General features: G+C 37.2%; 1 protein-coding gene across 2 annotated transcripts in view; it reads right to left on the bottom strand.

Moving 5' to 3' along the window:
• Fhip2a (FHF complex subunit HOOK interacting protein 2A) overlaps window positions 1-23132 on the bottom strand; it is a 36943-nt gene that overhangs the window by 3592 nt on the left and 10219 nt on the right. For both annotated transcript variants that reach the window (XM_046450145.2, XM_046450147.2), the window contains 13 exons: window positions 21802-21971; window positions 19040-19144; window positions 18472-18594; window positions 12775-13068; window positions 12192-12388; window positions 10799-10913; window positions 10218-10294; window positions 9945-10137; window positions 9669-9838; window positions 9174-9317; window positions 7965-8055; window positions 4903-5046; window positions 169-309 (listed from right to left, as the gene is read on the bottom strand). In XM_046450145.2, the coding sequence (XP_046306101.1) occupies window positions 169-309; window positions 4903-5046; window positions 7965-8055; window positions 9174-9317; window positions 9669-9838; window positions 9945-10137; window positions 10218-10294; window positions 10799-10913; window positions 12192-12388; window positions 12775-13068; window positions 18472-18594; window positions 19040-19144; window positions 21802-21971 (1964 nt within the window). The remainder of the gene's footprint in view (window positions 1-168; window positions 310-4902; window positions 5047-7964; window positions 8056-9173; window positions 9318-9668; window positions 9839-9944; window positions 10138-10217; window positions 10295-10798; window positions 10914-12191; window positions 12389-12774; window positions 13069-18471; window positions 18595-19039; window positions 19145-21801; window positions 21972-23132) is intronic.

The raw sequence follows: 23132 nt of genomic DNA, 5'->3' as shown, positions 1-23132 counted from the left end.
AGCAAATAAATTTGTCTCCCACCCCCACATTTTGTTATAGTTCAGAATGTATGTTAATTGCTTTAAAACAATAGATACACAATATTCTTCACTGGGTGTGTCACTAACTACATACAGTGATATGAAAAGGCTCAGCCATGCCAGAGAACAGAAGAGAGTGAGACTTACCCTGACGATGACAGAGAAGAGGGATCGACAGCCAGGGGCCAGGTTCACGTAGGGGTCCAAAAGGTACTCGTGTGTATGTGGATGAGGGAAGAGGGAAAGTCTGGACAACACTGAGGTCACCTGTAAATTCACATCGTATGGCTGTGCAGAAGGACAGAAAGACAGCAAGAGTAATGTACAACATACACACTCTGTGTACCTAATTTTTCTGAGAAAGAAAAATCCATCCTCCACATGTTGTTCTTCAATGAAAATATCTATAACCAAACTACCTCTGACCATTTTCATCAAAGCACATATAGCACAGTCCTAAAACTTAAAAAACAAAAAATAGGAAGTGTGCATAGAGACAAAGTTCAAGAGGGCATCAAACCCACCAGTGTGTCATATATAATATTAATTACAAACCAAAAAGGACATATTAAGTCCAAGATCAAAGAAGAGAAGGTATTCATCTTCTTAGATAGGGTCACATTATTCCAGAAATGATATTCCCCACCTCAGATTATCCAATGATTGCCAATTACCAAAAGCACATGTACAATAAGATAAAGTCCAATCACAGAGCCTTATCAACAGAATAGAAGTGGATGGGATAGGAATGGCTACTCTATACCTCTAGGTCCTGAGGAGATTCAAAATGGCGCCTACAGACAAGGAGCAGCTTAGTGACTACATGAACATCCACTCTCCCCGCAATTGTACACCTACCCAGTACAGTTCCTCAGACATATTGTGTATATAATACACAACTTTATTTGAATTCTGGTTGTTAATTTCCATTTATTCTTCATAGAAGCCAGCCTGAAAGTACTTTACAGTGTGTCAACATCAGAGCAAAAGGTCTACTAGACAAAACAAGTCCTTATTATTTGCTTAGAACTTTCAAAAAAACTTCTTGACCCTTCTAGTTTTCTTTTTCCAAGGAACCAAATGAAACCAATTGCCTGAAACAAAATTGAGCTGGATGAGAACCTAGGTGAGTGAAACAGAGATGGCATTTCAGGGAAGGGAAGGGTGATTTAGGACCAAGTTTAACATTAGCAGTGGGAACTGGAAGCTTTATTCTCATCCTCTGAGCAGCCTTTAAACCCTTGATCATAATGAATATCAATTAGAAGTGAATCTCTGACATTCATAGGAGACTCTTAGACATTATACTGAATGTCTTTTGTTTTATGGGCAAAATCTCAACTCCTAGACCTGAAGTCCAATCTTCGTCTTTCTTACCATAAAACTCTTGAATGTGGATGTTTTAAAAGAAGAAAAATTATCCAAGTCACTCTTTTTCAAAAATGTAGCCTTAAGCAAGAAAAATGAAAGGAAATTTGTATTTACAATAGAGTCTAAGAGTTTATTCTACTTGATAATATTTGTGATACAATAATTTTCTTCAAGACTCAATAAACAATTAAATTGTATTTTAGGTTAAAAAGAAATGATTTATAAAAATAAATTTAAAAAAATGCATTTGATAAAAAGTGGGGACAAAATAATTCAAAATATAACAAGTCCAGAACTGTACATTCTTCATTTCAGGTAGTTAAGATTTTTGTATCTCTAAAGCCTGCCACTTGCAGGTGCCACCATTATTTGTCTTTAAATAAGGCTATTTTATGATCTAGATTTTGTAATTTCTCTGTATGGTACTACTTTGGTTTGAAACTTTATTTGAACAAAAATCTAGGTCTTGAATTCTTTAAGAATTTTAAGGCTGACACTGTTTCTTTCCTTCTTCTTTTTTGCAGATCAAACTTGGGATCAAACTCAGGGCTTTGTGCATGGAAGGTAAGCAAGAAGCACTCTCCCACTGAGCTATACCCCAGCCCAGATTATTTCTTTTCTTGCTTTTTTTTTTTTTTTTTGAACCCACAGGTGCTTAACTACTGAGTCACATCCCCAGCCCTTTTTGTATTTTTTATTTAAGGACAGTGTCTCACTGAGTTGCTTAGGGTCTTGCTAAATTGCTGAGGCTGGGTTTGAACTCATGATCCTTCTGCCTCAACCATCTGAGCAGCTGGGATTATAGGCGTGTGCCACTGTGCCTGGCCCAGATTATTTCTTAATGATGTCAAAATAAAATTAATTTCAGCAGAATAGAATTATCTCGCTATACTCTGAATTGGTCTCTTCTTTGTATTGGTAATAACCTTAAAACAAGTTGATATTTGGGGGGTTGTTAGTAGTGTTTATATCTATTATTTGGGATCCCTTTATTTTGTGCTTTATACAGTATTCACCTGAAAGGAAAGATAACCAGATTCTCTGATATGTCAAAAGGACTTGGTCCATTTTTTTTTTTACTGAACTCACGCTGATTATAAAATCTGAATTTTGGGACGATAATCTTTGACTTGAAGGCAGTTTGCCAGGTGCTGTGGTGAATGAGTATAATTCTAGCAACTAGGAAGGCTGAGGCAAAAGGATCACAAGTTCAAGGTCAGCCTTAGTAATCTAACAAGACCCTGTCTCAAAATAAAAAATAAAAAGGACTGGGGATAGAGCTCAGCGGTAAAGTGCACCTAGGTTCAATCCCTAGCACCAAAAAAAAAGAAAGGAAAAGCGCACTGCTGTCACCAGCAGTCAACCCTCTACTAAAGGATAAATATGCAGATAGTCAAAACAAGATTGAAATTATTTTTAAAAATCTCAATTGACAATTCTCTAAAATTTCTAAATATACCTGTTTTAAACAACAATTTATATTTTAGAAGTCTTTTAAATTGCTTATTTCATTTAATTCTTACAAGCAAATTTGAGTAGGAGATTAGGCCAAGTAGCATCAATCTCACTGTAACAGTATGGAATGGGACAAATGACCAAGTTCCCCACCAAGCTCACACTCTTCATTCTTGGAGCAGAACAGGACTTGGCTTCCTTATTTTTTCTGACTTTCTTTATATTATGTTGTGGATTTTGGCATTTTACTATGTTTTTAAAATCACCACAGCTAAAAATAATACTACGTGTGACAACACAACAGTGTCCTGTGAACACTGGATTCTGTAACTTTTCAGCTCTACACTAGGACACACTGGTGCTTTACTAACTATCCACACTGAATGTTTAACCAGCTTCGTTACCTTGACCTTGCTGGGGATTCACCCTATGAAAATGCAAGTACATATCATTCTCAGCAAAAAAACATTTAGAAGAGAAAGAAAATGAAATGAAACCAAATACACTGAGCACCCTGAACTCACGCACTGTCTTTGAGATCATATTGCCCAAGTTCTTACCAAAAATGCTTGGAAAATCAAGGTGCTAAAGAATAACAGTGTCAGGCTGGGCTCCAGAGCTTTTTACTAGCTCTAAGATATATAAAACAGGGACTCCTCATTTATAAAATAACACTGGAACTCTGTCTTGCTATGCTATGGGGTGACAGGAGGAACATCAGCTCTGCGGGGAGCTCTAAGCCTTTGGACATTCTCTCTAGGGACTTCTGTGTCACTCTCAAACCAGAGAAAGAACACCCAAGTGTGATGACCACTTGGGGGATTTTTCAATTCAAGCCACAAACAACTATTTAAAATTTAGATTCCTTTTTTAGTGCTTTTGGTCAAAATATCCAAAGATCACTAACTCCATGCTGATTGTTAATATCTCTTGCTTGTTAGCTTGATCAGATTCAAACTAATCCTGGCAAATTAGAGCAAAACAACAATCAAGTGATGAATTCCGGCCACCCAGGAGATTTACACAGCTGCAACACCAGACCACACTCAGGAACGCCAGATCTGCAGACTCGGGCTGTCTGGCTTCAACAGAAAAACGCTAGAAATAGCCCACATGCTATTAAGTAGTTAAAACAAGGACCTGGTCTCTTTATTGGTAACTGCCGGAAGCAGGCATGATTGAAGATGCTAACCTAGTGAAATACTTCTTAAATTATAATTCCTCCTACTTTCTGGTCACTAAAGGAAGTCTGCTTGTGGAATAAACTTCCTTTGTAACTCCTGACGCTCTCACAAGTATTTAACTCTAATGCCAAAAGAGCAAGCACTTTGATATATAAATTTAAAGTTAGTTCTAAATTGGTTAACTCAGCTTCTATATTGAAGCATGTACCAGCTGCTTTATTTCAAGTGCATCTCTATCTCGGTGTGCAAAACTCTATTGTCACTGTTTGTCAGAGAGGGAGGAGGGAGTCCATAACCGGAATTCATTTCTCATGACAGTTGCAAGATATTGGCTGATGGCGATCTCCATCCACTTTTTAAGCAATTTAGTAAATTAATTTTTATTTCTCTTCTCCCTTATGAAAATGAGCATCATAAATTCATAAAGACCCAGGCTACTCCCTTCATAAATTCTCTGTCTGAAGACACAAGTTCATTATCGCACTGAGATCAGAGTGTTCAAGATTCTATTGAAATGACATATGGGGTCTTCTGAACTAAGCTTGACAAGTTTTACTCTCTATTTTTACTCACCGACTGTAACACCTAAAATGCTAAGTTACTCAGAAAGGAAGTCACCACAACATGAGGAGTAAGATACACAATTCTGTGGTGTCTAGTAGGCCAAGTGATGGCCACTAGGCCATTAGCATACTCAATGCATCAGAAATTCGCTGGCTCTTGGCAACTAATCCATATGCAAAAGTCATCTAGTGGAAAAACTAAGAAAACAACAGAAGTACTTAACAGAAAAATCTAAACAAGGATTGAGATTGCACCATGATAAATGCTAACAAAATAATAAAAAGATTAGAATTTTAAAATGCATTACCTGGTCAAGAATTCGGCCCATTCTGTCAAATAAGACTTTCAAAAAATGACCTTCAAAAAAAGCTGCTTCTAAATTGCACTTTTCCAATGCTTTTGGAGACCCAGGCCACTCCCATCTTAAGCAGATAGCACAGTAGTCCCGGAACTAGGGGGGAAAGTATTTGGATCATTAAAGAACTAACAAAAACCATATTGACATACAATATAAGTGACTTCCTCAAGTAGGCATATAAAGAAGCATCTGAATGGGTAAGGTACCCTAGGGGAGGAGGCAGTTAGGAGGCAGGTGACACCCAACAAGGAGGGGCACAAGGAGGACTCTCACCTGCAGTCACCAGTATACGCTGGTGGGAAAGGCAGGTTTAACATGGAGAAGATACTTCCTTTAATAACTGTGCTTTTGCTCTTTCTTTAAAGCATTTAATCATTAGTTATTTTCATGACAGATTTGAGCACTTTTTATTTAATTATTTATTTTTTAGTGCACCACAGAGGTACATAATAGTGGGGTTCATTTTGACATACTCAAAAATGCATATAACAGTTTTCTTCATTTAATTCTCAGTACTACCTCCTCCCCTTCCTTCCTCCTACCCCTACCCCTCTTCTCTACTCTATTGGTCTTCCTACAATTTATTTGTTTTTTAATTGGTGTACTATATTTATATAATTATAATTATGCTGCAGAAGCCCTAAGAAGGTTAATGTTTTAAATAGGAGGGCCTAAACAAGTTCTGCAAAGTTGCAGATACAAGATCAATATATAAAATCAGTTGTTTTCTATACACTAGCATGAAAAATCAGAAAATAAAATTCACAAAACTATTTCACTTATGATAGCATTGAAAATAATGAAATGCTTAGGAATGAATTTAACCAAGGAAGTACATGACTTGTATACTGAAAACTAGGGCATTCTATTGAAGAATCTTGGCCACCCCGTGCTCCTGAATGGGAAGACTCAATATTGTTGAGATGGCTCTGCTCCACAAATACATCTATAGACTCGGTACAATCCTATAAAATTCCAACAGTGCCCCCCTTTTTTTTCCTTTTTAGAAATGGACAAAGTAATTCTAAAATTCATTTGGAAGTACAAGGAACTACAAATAGCTAAAACAATCTTTAAAAAGAATAAAGTTGGGGCTGGGGATGTGGCTCAAGCGGTAGGTAGCACGCTCGCCTGGCATGCGTGCGGCCCGGGTTCGATCCTCAGCACCACATACAAACAAAGATGCTGGGTCCGCCGAAAACTAAAAAATAAATAAATAAATAAATAAAATGGAAAAAAAAAAAGAATAAAGTTGGAGGACTCATACTTCTTAATTTCATATTGAATAATCAGACAATAATCAAGACAGTCCTGGGATAGGGACAGAAACATAGACCAGTAGAACAAAATGGAGTCTTGAAATGAACCTTATGTTTATGGCGAATACATGGGAACGAACTTTTCAACAAAAGGCACTAAGACAACTGGATATCTACATTAAAAAATAAATAGGACCCCACCCTACACTATATACAATAATTAACTCAAAATAGATTAAAGACTTAAAAAGAGCTGGGGGCACATGGTGCAGGTCTGTGATTCCAGAGACTCGGGTGGCTGAAGCAGGAGGATCACAAGTTTGAGGACAGCATAGGCAACTCAGTGAGACCCTGTCTCAAAAAGGACTGGGAGTATAGCTCAGTGGTAGAGCACCCCTGCATTTAATCCCCAGACTAAACAAAAACAAAAATAAAAACAGCCAGGCACAGTGGTGCACACCTGTAATATCAGAGGCTTGGAAGGCTGAGGCAGGAGGATCATGAGTTCAAGGGCAAACTCAGTGACAGTGAGGCACTAAGCAACTCAGTGAGATCCTGTCTCTAAATAAAATACAAAAAAGGGCGGGGCATGTGGCTCAATGGCTGAGTGTCCCTGAGATCAATCCCTGTACAAAAAAAACAAAAAACAAAAACACCTAACTGTACATGCACAAGCTAAAACTATAAACTCTTAAAAATTTGCATAAAAATCTGATTTTAGACTAGAAGATGATTTGTAGGCATGAATATTCAATAGAATATTTGAAGCCACAAAAGAAAGTACTGATGCATGCTATGACATGAATGAATATTAAAAACATCATGCTAAATAAAAGAAGCCAGACATAAAAGGCTACATAGAGAGGGCTGGGGTTGTGGCTCAGTGGCAGACCGCTTGCCTCGCACATGTAAGGCACTGGTTTCGATCGATCTTCACAAACAAATAAACAAATAAATAAATAAACAAACAAAATAAAGATTTTAAAAAAAAATTTTTAAAAAGGCTACATATAGTACGATTCCATTGATAGGAGATACCAGAAGAGGCAAAGCCACAGAAACAGAAAGCAGACTAGTGGCCCGGGGGTAGGCCTAGGAGGAGGAGTGGGAAGAGGAAACATGAAAGGGACTGCTTAACTCAGTCAGGTGAGTGACAAAAATGTTCTGAAGTGAGTTAGTGATGATAGTGGCACAACACTGTGAATGTACTAAAAGTCATTGAATTGTATACTTTGACATTGTTAAAATGGTGAATTTTATCTTAATATATATTTGTTAAAGGAGTGGTATTTATTTTTTACATTTTTCAATGTAAAATGCTATAGAAAGGAAATCAGAATGAGAGAAGACCATTTAATAATTAAGAGTAAATCTTAGAGAAAGTAACTTCAGAAAGGTAGAAGAAAGGATCGAGGTGGGTAGTGAAGCAACACACAAATACTAGGGGCAGGGAATTGAGGATAACAGCCTGAGAGTTGGGCACGAGGGTGGGGGGTGGGCAGAATTATCATGCTATCATGTGTTGGATCAATAGGGGAAATGGATCCAGGTGAAATTTAACTTAAAGTGAAACAAACAAAATTAACAGGGCATAGAGAAACCTTGAAATAGAGACCACAGTTAGTGAAATGCAAAGTAAGGTCACAACTGGACTACTTGATTTGGGGTAATGGCTGTGGGCAACGAGGCAATGTGACAAGGTATGCAAGTCCACTTAGATCTTATTTCCAAAAATTAATTAATGTCACTGACCTGCCTGTGAGCGTCTCGGAGGTAGGTATCGTATCCAGTGCCCTCAACATGGTAGGATGATTTTGCTTCATCCGGGACCAGACAGAGAAAACTTGAATGAAAAAGATCATAATTAAAAACAGAAATACTCTCATAATCCAATAATATTTTCATATCTATTAAAGTATCTAGTAATATCTTAAGTTTATTCAAGCGTTAAAAACAAATGGAGCCAGGTGCAGTGGCACACACCTATGATCCCAACAGCTCAGGAGGCTGAGGCAGGAGGATTGTGAGTTCAAAGCCAGCCTCAGCAAAAGTGAGGTGCTAAGCAACTCTCTGAGACCCTGCCTCTCAATAAAATACAAAGAATAGGGCTGGGGATGTGGCTCAGTGGTCGAGTGCCCCCAAGTTCAATCCCTGGTACCTAATAACAAACAAAAAAACAAAAGGAAACTTGAAAAATAAAATTATATTTTAAGTCCTTATTATGAATCAGATTTCCATTCACTGGATTAAATACTCTTTGATTATTTAAAGTTTTATTAAACAATGATTAATTGCACTTGAGCTAGAAGTAAGTCTAAAAGGGACTTTTGGTTTTCTTTTTAGATTGCTTCACAATGACAGATTGTCATGGTATCTATTAATCTCAGGAAACTAGCTTTTAAGTAATTGAACTTCAGAAATTTTTATGCACCATAATTTTTCATTTGAGCAACATGCAATTTTTTTTCTTTTTAACATCAACTGCCATACCCAGGCCTATCAGTGACAGCACTGAAAGGACAGGGGAAAAAAAGAAACAAAGAAAGAAAACTGCCACAGAAAAGGTACTTAAAAAACTGCAAAATCATGAACTAAAAACAAGGAATATCCTATGTTTAACACATGCTTAATAAGCACAGCTTGTCAAATTGGTTATTCTCAAATGTTTTTATAATTGGAAATTACTTAAAATTACGTCTTTTACATATAAAAACCTGGATACGCAAGGATTCAATTAACCACTGCTATTTTTAGAATTATTTTTCTATTAAGCAGAGCTGTTCTCTCGGCATCCACAGCTACTCCTAGGCTGTCATAGGCTATATAATAAATTTAAAAAGCTGACATACTCTCTGAAGGAGACTGAGTTCTGAATATATTTCAAACAATCTAGGAGCAGAGCTAGTATATATTATAAAAACAAATAAAAGAGATATAAGTCAAATTTATATAGCAACTCACCTATTTACAATTTTATGGACTTCAGTTTTCCCATCATTTCTAGGGTGGTCTGGAGTAGCAGGAGGTGAAGAGTTAAGCCACTCTTGGTTTGATAAAATATTATCTGGTGGAATGTCAGTAAATAATGGATCTTCTTCCAGATCTCTATGTTTAATTTAATGATGCATAAAAAAATTATTATGACATTTTCTAAACAAAAGGGTCTTTGCTATGTTCTGAAAAAAATAACATAATTTTTCTAATATAAAAAATTGAGGAATAATGTCTTTTATAAACAAATTACCATTTTATAATAACAATATCAAGACTATGCTAATTTTGTTATGAGGTTTAATGAATGTCTTACAATTTTAAAGGACGGTAGTATCAGGACTTCTGGATTTTACTTTTAAAACTTGTAAGCTATTAGAGGTACTTTTTAAGCATAGGGAAAGAACTAAGAAAGTTCTGTCTCCAAGGTGAACATTCAACTCACAGAATCAAACACATACTTACACTGCTCCTGCTATTAAGCCATTCTCTACCACGTCTTTATCTTCTGGGCACAAAGGTTTATATTCTGTATAGTTTCTTTCTTCAAGATTTCTTAAGACTAAGTTGTAAAGAATATGCTCATTGGGTTTTTGTAGAAGATGTTCAAACATTCTCAATGTCATGATGCTTATCTGAAACCAAAGTTGATAAAAGCTGACTGAAAAATATCTTCACACATATATTAAAATCAGTACTTTAAAGAATCCAAGCCCAATACTAAATCATTACACAACTTACCTCATCAGATATGTGATCGCAATGCTCAATTAATCTATGTCTTAAAGGATGTCTGCTAATTTCTGCCAGAGTTTCTGGTTCCCTCTGTTCTCCAAGGATAAAAACCACCATTTCTTGAAGCAATACATCAGAGGTTACTTGCCGAACGATACGATGAAGCAGAGCAGTTGATGTCAGAATACCCATCTCAGAACTGAGCACAACAAACAGGTCATTAGAGGGCAGAAACAACAGTCTTTTTTTTTTTTTTTTTTAAGATAAGAAGGTACTTACGTTTGCATTAACTGAGGTTCCATAACACCAATGAAAAATCTTTCATGAACAGCTTTGGCAAGAGCAACAGCAGCAGTCTAGAATATAGTATGAGTGTAATTATTTTTTAAGGGAAAGAGATTAATTTGTAATATCAGCAAATCAGTTTGCACTCCCCAAGTTAACATAGAAAGTAAATGCTTGCCTATCAACCAAAAACCTAAATTAGAAGTTAGCTATTTGATTATTTACATTTTTTAATTTCCCAAAATAAGAGGAACAGAATGAAAACATTATCCCAATAACCTTGGGGAAGAATTTAACATCTTCCCCAAAAGGAGAACCAGAGGTAGATAATGTTGTGAAGTCAGTGTTTGTTAACACTATACTAGAATACTCAAAGAAACAGAAAAGGACAGAACTTGAACTTTTGTTGGGTCCAGAATTGTAATACACACATATACATACATATAAAATTTGTTTAACTAAACATAGTATCCTAAGACAATTAAGATCTACTTGGGGATATAAATTATGGATTCAGACAGATTACTTAGTTGACATATTCTAAAATTATCAATAAAAAATTAAAAACTTCAAACCTTTTGTGCTTCCTTGATGAGTTGATCACAATAATCAAACCAGGAAAGAAATGAAATTAAGGCTCGTTTTCCAGGAAATGCTGAAGCATCTTCTTTGTGACTGTATGAGTCCAAGCTGTGGAAGCGAGGGAAACAACAAGCTGGAGTTACTCGAGGGCAGGAGCTCATGCAGCACACATGGGAACGCCAGGGCACAGGGATGAATGAACTCAGAACACACGGTATGGCATGTCCACAGAGGCAATGCTGGATGACAATCACAGGGGACTTTTGGCAGAATCACAGGTAAGAGAAAACCTTTTAAATCAAAGATGTAAATCATTTTCACCCCTAAGTGGGAAAAGAGACTAAAGCAGGATGGAGCAGGAGAAAAAACAATTACACAGCGCCTCATGCTTCTGCCATCAGTCTGACCAAGGGATGGCGGTGAAAGGGGGAGGTTCTCAGCTGCTGGGATGTGACGAAAGAGGGCAACAGAGGATCTGCAAAGAGAAAGCGGCTGCCCAGCTGCTCTTCTGGCCTTAAAATGCAATCCAGTCCCAATGTCTACCTGCAAGGTGACAGAACACAGTCTGGATGGAAAAGCACATGAAAAACAAGGAAGGGTCAAACATCTGGAGAAAAAAAAAACAATAAAAGGGAATCATGTCAAAATAGCAGGCTGTTAATAGGTGGTGGGATTATGAGTTATGCTTATGCTGCTTTTTAAGAACTTATAAAATGTTCTACAATAATCATATATTCTTATAAGAACCAAGTGGGGAGTCCAAAAAGGTGGGAAGAGGAATGAAAGAATGAAGTAGGAGGCATTCCACTCGAGCAGGCCACAAGACACATGAGACTGCTGTAGAGGCTGTGCGAGTCATTTATCAGAAAAAATAGAGTCCTCCTTTAGATTTTTTTTTTTTTTTAATAAAAAGAACCAGGTAAAGATACTGGTATGTTTGTTTAGTTTTTTGTTTGCTTCATAGCATTATGGACTGAATCCACAGGAGCTCTACCACTGAGCTGCATACCCAGCCATTTTCAGTTTTTATTCTGAGACAGTGTCTTGCTAAATTGCCCAGGCTGGCCCTGAACTTGTGAGCCTTCCAAGTAGCTAAGATTACAGGCATGGCCACCACACCATACCACAGTTCCTGGTCTTAATGTAAACCCTCAAAAACTGATCAGCACAATAGACAAAATAAAAGTACCTCAACTATATAACAGCTGGACTGTCCCCACACCACCTTGTTACCACTCGATAAATTTAATGTAAGCCTCCATATTCCATTTAGTGTCATTAGTAATGATCAAAACTAGAGATTTTTATCATTGTGAAATAAAAACATTTTTTCAAATGTAGGTATAAGAAGTCACTTTTAGGGGAAATACAAAGAATGGTGCTTACCCCCAGTTAATTGCTTCCACGGTTTCAATATCTAACGGGTCCACCGACTGAGGTAGGGCCTTGTACAGGGAGGCGAGCCTGTCAGTCAGGAGCTCACACAAGCAAGTGCTCTCAGTAAGGCACTTGGCGGCCGCCGGCTCTGGCAGACTCACCAGCAGCATCAAGCCCTCGCAGGCCTTCACAGCTATTCGGCCATCCTAAGGGGAAAGACATACCCTCCAAGTCGTGAACTAGACACACATCAAGCTCGAAAAACTCAATATAAAAAGATTCAGTGTTTTACATTAAAAAAAGAATAGACTGTTTTCTACTTTATTTATTTTTATTACTTGGGATTGAACCCAGGGGTACTTAAAACTGAGCCACTTCCTCAGCCCTTTTTATATTTTTGTTTTGAGACAGAGTCCTGCTAAGTTGCTCAGGGCCTCGCTAACTTACGGAGGCTGGCTTTGAATTTGAGATTCCTGTCTCATCTCCAGAGTTGCTGGGATCACAGGTCTATGCCACCGTGTCTGATGTTTTCTACTTTACATGCATATTATTGTGATCATGTTAAAGAGAAAAAGTCAAGAGGACGACTCACAGGACTTCTGGTGAGATTTAACAAAGAATTCACTAAATTATAGTCCTGGTTTGGACGAACAACAGGGGCCTCCGGCAGTGAGGTGACACTGAGGTCATCCAAGCTCGTGGACAGGTCGTCCATCTGATGAGGGGGCTCCTCCTCTGACTCTGCGGGCTCTACTCCGGTGGCACCATGCAGGTCCTCTGGCTGATGGGACTGTCCTGTGTCAGCTGACAAGGAATCTTCACCTTTTAATATGTCTTCTGAAATTACATTTGTTGCTCCTTTGGAAGTCAATGATTTCAACTTGTTCTGAAAAGAAATACAAACATATGTATGTTTGTATGTTTGATAAGGTTCACATTATTAAGAACTTTATAACCAGAAATCATACTTTCATGGATTTTTCTATAACTAATATACCACATGTCTAAATAGCCATAAGTATTATGTAAAATGAAAATATCCATTTCTTTTCTCAATTATTTTAAAATTTTTGATGGTGCTAGGGATTGAACCCAGGGCCTCACATGTGCCAGGCAAATGCTCTACACTGAACTACATTCCCAGCCCTTTTTGTTTTCAGACAGGGTCTCACCAAATTGCCCAGGCTGCCCTCAAACTTGTGATCCTCCTGCCTCAGCCTCCCAAGTAGCTTGGATTACAGGTGGGTGCTATTGTGCCCAGCTTTGGACTTTTAACAAACCATGCTTTATATATAATTTTACAATTGCATAGAAATTAATGATACTCTTCATATTAACTACAAAATGTTTTACCCTTACCATAATGAAAAATATTAAAGATAACTATTTGACCACAATTAAAACCAACTAATAATAGTGTGTGCGTGTGAGGGGGTTCAATTATAGTTATTTTTTTCTTTATTACTAGGCTACTGTAAATACAGTGTCTCATTGGCAATTCTTCAAAGATCATGGGGGTAGAAGACATAAAATTAAAAACAAAAATACTTTAAAGTTCAAAAGTTCAGTTAAAAAGTTAGACTTAATTACAATTTCCACCAAAGTACTCAAATTTTCTTAAATATATATGAACTTTTTCCTTATACTTCCTTATCCTTCGGCTTCATAAAAATATAAGAAATCACTCTGAGACATTTTTATTTGTATCTGAGGATAAGAAAATGTACTTGAAATGTTGGTGCCCTCTTCCACACACCCAAAGAAAATCTTAACTGCTGTAAATGATTAGTTTCAAGGGAAAATGCTATTTCCACTTAAATGTAAGAGTAAATATCAGATCACACAGACAAGCTAAGGCGATCATAGGCAGCTTCCACACAAGGCCACCACAGCACTTGCTCATCTCAGGAGCTCGTTAAGGCTGAAGGAAGTCAAGGTATTACTTCCAAAGTTACCATGATTATACATCACTTTTACTGCTCCTAAGTTTTGTTTAGACCAATCTTCTTGAGAAATTGAGCACACATGTATTAGAAGAAAACAACTCTATGGAACCCAGTGGATACGCCAAATAATTCCCCATTTTTTTTTTTTTTTTTACAAATTCAACTTCAAATCAAAGTCTTTATGAAAGTAAGATATTTCACTCCATCTAAAATACTAAATATTGTTGGGAAAACTATCTTGAATAAGAACAATAAGAAGAAACTCTCCATATAGCAGTGTTTCTCAAAGTATAATCCAAGACTGTTGGCACCCTGGTCTTCTGTGGGGCTTGACAAAAAAACAGATTCCTGGGTCCTGACCTGCTGAGAATGTCTAGAGGTGGAACCAAGGAATCTGCATTTAGACAAGTTCCCTAGGTGATAGCAACTGCTGCCCAACTCTTGTAAAGTGCTTCCACTAAAAATGTCTCTTTCCATGTAAGGGATCTCACTGGTTTTCACAACACTTTTGGACACACAACTGTTGAACCTCTAAAAACCCAGACTTCCCTCCTAGATCACAGATTAGCAATACCAACCACCTGCTCATTGTCTCAGGGAATCATGGTAGAGTACTCAAAGCATCCAGAACCAAAATTATCCTCTTTCCCTCAAAACAAGCTCCTTTGGGGCTCCTTTCTTTCCATGGGCAGCAGCAGCTTGACTAGTTCAGGATCTGCTTCCTGTACCTTAGCAGTTATACAGCCAGGTAGCGCTTACCTCCAGGTCTTCATCTCAACCCTCTTGCTGCAACTCAGGTACAGTTCTTTTTTTTTTGGTGGGGGATACAGGCCATTGAACTCAGGGGCATTTGACCACTGAGCCACATCCCCAGCCCTATTTTGAGGTTTATTTAGAGACAGGGTCTCTGTCTGAGTTGCTTAACACCTCGCTTTTGCTGAGGCTGGCTTTGAACTTGCAATCCTCCTGCCTTATCCTCCCCAGCTATTGGGATTACAGGCATGTGCCACTGCACCTGCAGTTATAGTTCTTATTATTTCTTGTCGGGGTTACTCTGGCAGCTTCCAAGTTAGTTTCCCCATTTTTCTCTCTCCTACCAAAGGAACCCATTGTATAAAGTGCTGCTACCAATTTCATTTCTTTGTGTTTTGGGGTTTTTTTGTTTTGTTTTTTGATGCTAAGAATTGAACCCAGGTATGCTTAACCACTGAGCCACATCCCCAGCCCATTTTATTTTTTTATTTTGAGACAGGGCCTTGCTAAGTTGCTGAAGCTGGCTTTGAACTTGCAATCCTCCTGAGTGGCTAGGATTTAGGCATGTGCCACTGTGCCTGGCCCCAATTTCACTTCTTAAGGGACAGAGACTGTCATGTAATAATATTTCTGCTCAAGAAATATTGGTGGCTCCCCAGTGTCCACAATTAAGCATGAATCTCCATCCTGCCATTCAAAGCCTTTGGCAGCTCCTAGCCTGTCCAGGCTACTCTTACACATCTTAGTGTTTTCTGAACATATTTTATTTCTTATGTTCACCTAATCTTACCTAAACATCCATCAAGGCTCATTTCAAAGGTGACCTCTTTCATGAAGTCTTTTCTGATGACCTAGAACAAATGTCACTCTTCATCCTATGAGCACTTAGGGAATTTCATTTGAATCATTTTTATGATCTTCATCTTATTTCACCCTCTATCCCAGTATCTGAACATTGATCGTCCCCTCTTCATCACACTGTAAACAACTTTGGGCAAAAACTATTTCTAACACAACTATCATATGTATGCACTTGGCCCATAGTAGGTGCATGTACTAGCTGATACGAATGAAAGAGATTTGACTTCAGGGGACACATGCTTGAGAACTGCAAAATATTTTCACTACCATCTGTACTTAAAGTATAAAACTGCATTTCTCTAAAGATCCATTCTTTCAAGGGTTAATTAAGCAGTTATTATACTGTACTAAATACTAAAGAAGCTAGGGAAAACCAAAGATTAATAAGACAGAGTCCTTGTCCTCAAGGAACTTATTGACCAGCAGGAGAATATGAAAGGCACATAAATAACTCCAATGCTAGGAATGCTATAATAACTGACATTAAAAGCTTGTGAATATAAGTATTTGTTCAAAAAAGTGGAGACATGTACCACCTCAGGCTTTGGAGAAATATGTGCTATAAAAATGCTGCAAAGGGGCTGGGATTGTGGCTAAGCGGTAGAGTGCTCACCTAGCATGGGCAGGACCTGGGTTCGATCCTCAGCACCACATAAAAATAAAGGCATTGTGTTGTGTCCATCTACACCTAAAAAATAAATATTTTAAAAAATGCTGCAGAAAGCAGGCATGTCACCATTCTGAAGGGTGTTCTTCATAGTGGTTTAAATGTAAGTTTCTCTGAAGGCAGGAACAAAAAGTACATCTCATCATTTCTACCTATAGGCCTGAGAACTTCTTCTGCTTCTGACTTGTAGCTACGTACTTCTGAAACAAGTTTTAGAAATTTTAAGAAAGAAATAAATCAAACTTAAGTTTGGGGGAAAATCCATACATCTAAAGTACACAAAGGATCTAAGAAAACATTAGCAAAAATGAACTTTGAGAAGAAAAATCTCATACTCAAACTGATCTATTTATTATAAATATAGAAAAAACTAAAAGAACTGACAAATATTTAGAAATATAAATCATAAGACTATTTAAATCATTTTGAATCAAACTTGTAAAATAACAATGTATAAAATATTATGCACATCATGAAAAACAGGCATTTATAGTCTTTAACACTACCTACAAATTAAAATTCATATAAATTTTGTCCCTAAACCACTTACCTACCTTCAGTTAACAGTGCCTATTAGGGTCCTAAATTATTTCTTCAAAAGTGTGAGTAGAAGACAAACTCATCTATAGTTTGATGGCTAACAAATAAACACACACACACACACACACACACACACACACCAAAAAAAACCTTGATTACTCTCAGTGCTGGGTGAGGACAGGGAACAAAAGGAACTTCCATATATTGTTGGGATGTGAGATGATAAAACCACTTTGGAGAACAGTTTAGCAGTTTCTTATGAAAATAAATACATTTATATATGTATACAGTAACTAGTAATCCTGCCTCTAAGAATATTTCCAAGTGAAATGAAAATCTAAATTCAGACAAAAATCTGTGTGTGAATGTTTGCAGTAGCTTTTGTCGTAACTGCTCCAAACAGGAAACAACCCAAAGTCCCCAACTGATGAACCAAAACCTGTGGCACACAGGGACCTACTCACCTGAACAAGGGAACCAGAGCTAGGTGGAAAAGCAGGCTCACATGCTTTTGAAAAGAGAATTGTCAAGACAGAAAACAGGCCATTACTGCTGGAGGCTGGGAGCGGAGGCATGGACAGCCAAGGGCCTGGGGGTGGGAGATGGGGGGCAACCTTGTGCCTAGATTGTGGTGGTGGTTACCCTGTTTTATGTGTTTGTCAGTTCACAGAGCTGTAGACCAAAAAGAGTAAATCGTGATGCACATAACTTACACCTTAATCTAAAATGAAAGACAGACAAAAGAGATTTTTTTTTTTTAAATAAAAACACTGTAGCTATTTTTTTTAACATACTCCTGTTTTCACTACTGGAAACAAAGAAAGCAAATGCAAGCAAAGAGTGCACAAAATTTAATTTATACTTTAAGACTGAAAGTGAAGTCCAAAACATCAACTGACTTTAAGTAAACGATGATTTGATGATTATGGCTATAAAAACAGCACAAATAACTAGAGCAAACCCAACTGCCATATGAGGTTGAAGAGTGATTTTTCACAACTTGTCCAAATCTGCACATGTCCTCCTTGCCCCACGCTAGATTACCCCATCACACAGTGGAGCAAGCCTGGCTGAATCCGCCTGATCTGAACTGTGGTGACTTCTCCAACAAGCTGTAATCAGATACTCAGTTGGTATCTGTCCAGACCTGGTACCGTCCTACGTATCTGGCTCAACTGCATTCTTTGAAAATCTCTTTTTCCCAGGAGATTTCAAATTAGAATAAACAGTGATTTTTTTTAATATTTACTTTTTAGTTATAGGTGGACAGAATATCTTGATTTTATTTTTATGTGGTGCTGAGGATCGAACCCGGTGCCTCACGCATGGTAGGTGAGCGCTCTACCTCTGAGCCACAACCCCAGCCCCAAAACAGTGATCTTAAATGAAAAACAATTCTGTGAAATGAAACAAGCTTTCTGTTAACTTGCAAAGTGTAATTCCTCCTTAGCTTACTCACAGAACTCAATTTTCATAATGATCTGCATGGAAGCATATTTGGGGTTTGAGAAGCATAACATACCTCCAGAAAAAAGTTAACCAAGTAGGGATCCTGTTTCAGCTTCGCACACACAATGCAGAGGAACTGAATCTCTTCATTTTCGGTTGGTGTTGCAAGGACTTCACCACAGAGTCGAATCAGTTTCTGTCAAAAACATTTTTAAAACCTTGAAAAAGTATGCAAATAGCCATTCATTTACTTTAAGGATATTTAAATATTTCAACTAATGCAAATACCTTGCATGAATTAGAACACTAGCAATATTTATAATCACATATAAAAATAAACTTAGTAATAGTAAATTTTTCAAGTTCATTAATTTAAAATTTTAATGGGGTACATAATAAACTCTTTTCACAATATCATAGACATAAAGTAAAAAAAAATATAATAATGTATGAAACTTGAAGAGAAATAAAAAGACATAAAGTACAAGTAATATAACCATATATAATGAAAACTCAAGTATTTGCTAATTTGCTTGTTATTTTTAGAATAATTTCCTTTATTGACTTTATTCTTGGGAAAATATCAAAATTATTCTATACAAAAGAAATCAAAATGATTTCATGCAAGGGGAACAACAGACCTGCACTGGCCTATGCACGTTGATATGTGGAAGCAGAGGCTGCCGGATTCTTCCCAGGAGCTTAGTGTAGAACACCAAAACCTGCTGTTTCATTCCTGGAGGGCACTGGTTAGGAAGGAAAGCAAATGGGAAGAGAACAGTAATGCAAACACACCTGAAAGCCTAACACAGAGGAGGAGGGACACTTGCAAATGCGTTCCACCTCCAAAAGACAAAATGCAGTTGGCCACTGACTTTGTCAGAACAAAATTTTCAATTAATATTAAGGTCTGATATTCTAGAAAAAAAAAATTATACATCTGAGTCCATAATATAGTGCAGAAAACTATAGCTTCGAGTGATTACAAACAATGATAATATGTTGCTAAGATTGGTTCAGGCAACATTAATCTGTAAATGCGAGGGTAACACAAAACTATAGTAGTTGATGCCCTGCTGGAGCAAAGGCAGAAGCTTCTGACTTACACTAATGACAGGTAATCAATAACATTCTATTATCCGAACACAGGAGCAAGAAAGCCTCCTAATACACAAATGTAAAATGAATCCTATGGTACACAATGTTGTGATTTATTCTAAATTTGCTGCAAAAGTATTTACAATGTGATAATTATAGGCAAAGAATATTCACTAAGGAAGTATTTGTAACATGCCACTTATTTTAAGTATTTGCTGAAAAGTAGGTAAACCTAATGATAACTCACACTGTAGATGAAGAGAACATGAATCAGCAGCTTACATGTTCTATAATTAAGCACTGATACTTCCTTCCATTTAAAATATGATCATAAAAGGAATCTTCCCAAACCATCATCATAGATGTGCTACCTGGAAATAGTATAAACTGTAATCTCAAGGACAATTTTTTTTTTTTTTTGTACCGGGGACTGAACCCAGGGGCACTTAACCTCTGAGCCACATCCCCAGCCCTATCTATTTTTTATTTTGAGTCGTGGTCTCATTAAGTTGCTTAGGGCTTTGCTAAATTGCTGAGGCTAGTCTCAAAAGGGTATCCTCCTGCCTCAGCCTCCTAAGCCACTGGGATTATAGGATGTACCACCACACCAGGCTACAAAACGATATATTTTTTAATAATTTTTTTTCATAATACCTTTATTCTATTTATTTGTTTTTATGTGGTGCTGAGGATTGAACCCAGGGCCTCACACATGCTAGGCAAGTGGTCTACCACTGAGCTACAGCCCCAGCCCATACAATGATATTTTTTAAGACAATAAGTTTCTTGCACTATTCAGGTAAAATGCTATTAATATTTATAACCACCTGTATCAAAATAAATTTACTAGGAGTACAATTACTTATACAGTTTAGTATTGTAGAATCACTTTCTCCAAGGATAGGGGTTGGGGAGACAGATAGGAAGACAATGAATTACAGGTTATTAGGAATTTGTGGCTTAGAAAATATAAAGTGAATGCATTTAACCTAAAATTGAAATGTATTATACACTTTAAAACTAGTCGGAACTCTCTTTGGTATTAAAGTGTGTCCATTATTGTTTCAGTTTGCCTTTCACATGTTATAGAAACTCACAGAATAGAATCAGAGATTTTTAGAGTTAGGGGAGGCTCCTGATCAATCACTTCCATGCTCTTTTTTTTTTTTTTTTTTTTTAAGCAGAGAGAGATAATTTTTTAATATTTATTTTTTAGTTTTCGGTGGACACAACATCTTTATTTTATTTTTATGTGGTGCTGAGGATCGAATCCAGTGCCTCGCGCATGCCAGGTGAGCACGCTACCGCTTGAGCCACATCCCCAGCCCCACTTACATGTTCTTAAAGAGCAGGAAGATTAATCAAAGAGACTTGCCAAAGGTCACAGTGTGTCAGTGACAAAGCTGAAAAGGGAAGCAAGGCCTCCTACCCAACCCTAGGCTCCTCCTCTTCCCTCACACTACCATACCACGTGGTCTCAAAACTGCTCTAAGTACAGTCATGCACTGCGTGACTTCATTTCAAAGATGAGCCACATATATAAGGATGATCACCATTAGCTTAAAATGGTGCTGAGAAATTCCCATCACCTACTTTTACTATACCTTTTCTATGTTTCAATCCCCACCAGTGTGTTACAACTGCCTACTGTTCAGTACAGTAGCATGCTGCATAGGTTTGTAGCCTAGGAGCAACAGGCTGGACCATATAGCCTCGGCGCGTGGTAGGCTATACCATGAAGGTCTGGGTAGGCACACAGGAAATCACCCAATGACACATTTCTCAGAACATATCCCTGTCATTTAGTGATGCATGAATATAATTTGAAAGTTTCATGGCATAAAATGTTATTTATAGGACAGTATTACCTTTGCAAAGATATTTTCAAAATTCATTAGGCCTAAAATTTTGAATTGGTTCCACTCATCAGTTCGTTTAAATGTCAGAATAATCAGTGACATTCTCTTCCAGGACTGTGAAAAATAATTTTGTAACCCAATTGTCCCTAGGTTTTTTCCCATTTTCTTTGATTTTGGGCACATGGACTTGAGTTTATTTTCATGAAAGTTTACCCTGGAATCTAAGTGGTCCAGGTACCAGCTGTTGTCTGGAGCACTTGGGAGCTTTGCTATCTCAAAGGATGGCACCTTTGTACAGGCCATACAACGTTTATGTCCCAGGATCTGGACTTGAATCCTGCCATGTGTGATATGGACCTCTATAATTTAACTGGCCATTTCTTTATCTCTAAGACATCACTGTATGTATTACATGCCCAAGAACATGTTGTGGAGTAGAAACTTACATCAGCTTTCCCTAAGGTATATAATGTTTCCAAGATCTTGTGATGGAGCAAATATTCCATACATGGCCCCGTCTCTCCGGATTCCCGCTCATTTTCTTCCTGAACCAGTATATCTAACATCTGTTCCAGATGGGATGGAATGTTCGTGTCAGTCACTGGGGCTTTGTCATCTGGATAGTGAAAAACAAGCTTATCAAAGAAATATTCAAACATTTTAAACTGCATATTTGCACCTAAAACAACCTCTATTTTTCCCTATTCCTATTCACACAGAGAAAAATCTGAACTTATGTTAGGTCTATATACATGGTATGATGACCTTTGTGAGAATTAAGATGATGCTATTCCATATTCTTATTCAAAAACTCAGATTCTGAAATAAATTCTATCAGCTAATATTCATCCATGATAATATAGAGTGAGTCATTTATGTGGAAAATGGGAAGATAATTGGTAAAATATATGTAACATAAAAATTTTCTATGTACCTGTAATTTGCCTTTTTTTTCCCCACATAGTTTAGAAGATGTGAATAATTTTAAGTCTCTTCATATAAAAATAGGTTGGCTTTGACTATTGAGCTGAGAAACCCAGGACATATGGAAATGACAGGTTCTGTTTTTTTATTGCTACTACAATTACTTTGTAGCTTTGGGAAGTCGGTCACTTAATGCCCTCAATCCATCTCCATCTTTTAAAATATGAGGAGCCAAAAGGAAACCTACTATTAAAATTTCTGACATCTCCTCTCATTAATAATAGCTAGTACCAAAGTTTGTTTTTCAAAGTTGCTTCTCAGAATTCTTACTAAAATTACAGATTAAAAAAATAGAAGTTGGATATTTTTAACATCACAGTTGGACTTGGTTTTACTCATCTTTCCATACTGCATGAGGGTTAAATTATTCTTAATAAAATACAAAACATTATAGGTCATTTAAATACAAAATATTTTAGGAAATGCCAAGCTCTAAGTTCACTTAATCCTTCTACAGCTTGTGCAACACAACCCCGATGAGCTATGTATTGATACATTGCTTCATACATAAGCACATATGGGTACATAAGCACAGTTAACCATAAAACTAAGCTGGATGCAGAAAACAGCGGAAAGAGAAGGGTCACCCTCGATTCCCAGGAGAATACACATATCTAATTTGATATGGTATGGACAGTTGTGAAAAGCACTTGGACTCAAGTAGTGGTTGTTACTTTTAGCTGGATGACTCAGTATAGATTATTCAAGCCTCAGTCACCAACATCTATAAAACACAACTAAAATGCAACAGTATGTGCTATTATGTTTTCAGTGAAATAACACATGTGAAGTC

Source organism: Marmota monax, unplaced genomic scaffold (assembly GCF_021218885.2).
Source record: "Marmota monax isolate L192 unplaced genomic scaffold, Marmota_monax_Labrador192_F-V1.1 WCK01_AAM20220418_F8-fsc00004, whole genome shotgun sequence".
Taxonomy (NCBI): Eukaryota; Metazoa; Chordata; class Mammalia; order Rodentia; family Sciuridae; genus Marmota; species Marmota monax.
The sequence above is the reverse complement of the archived record's forward strand: the minus strand, read 5'-3'. Positions and strand labels throughout refer to the sequence as shown.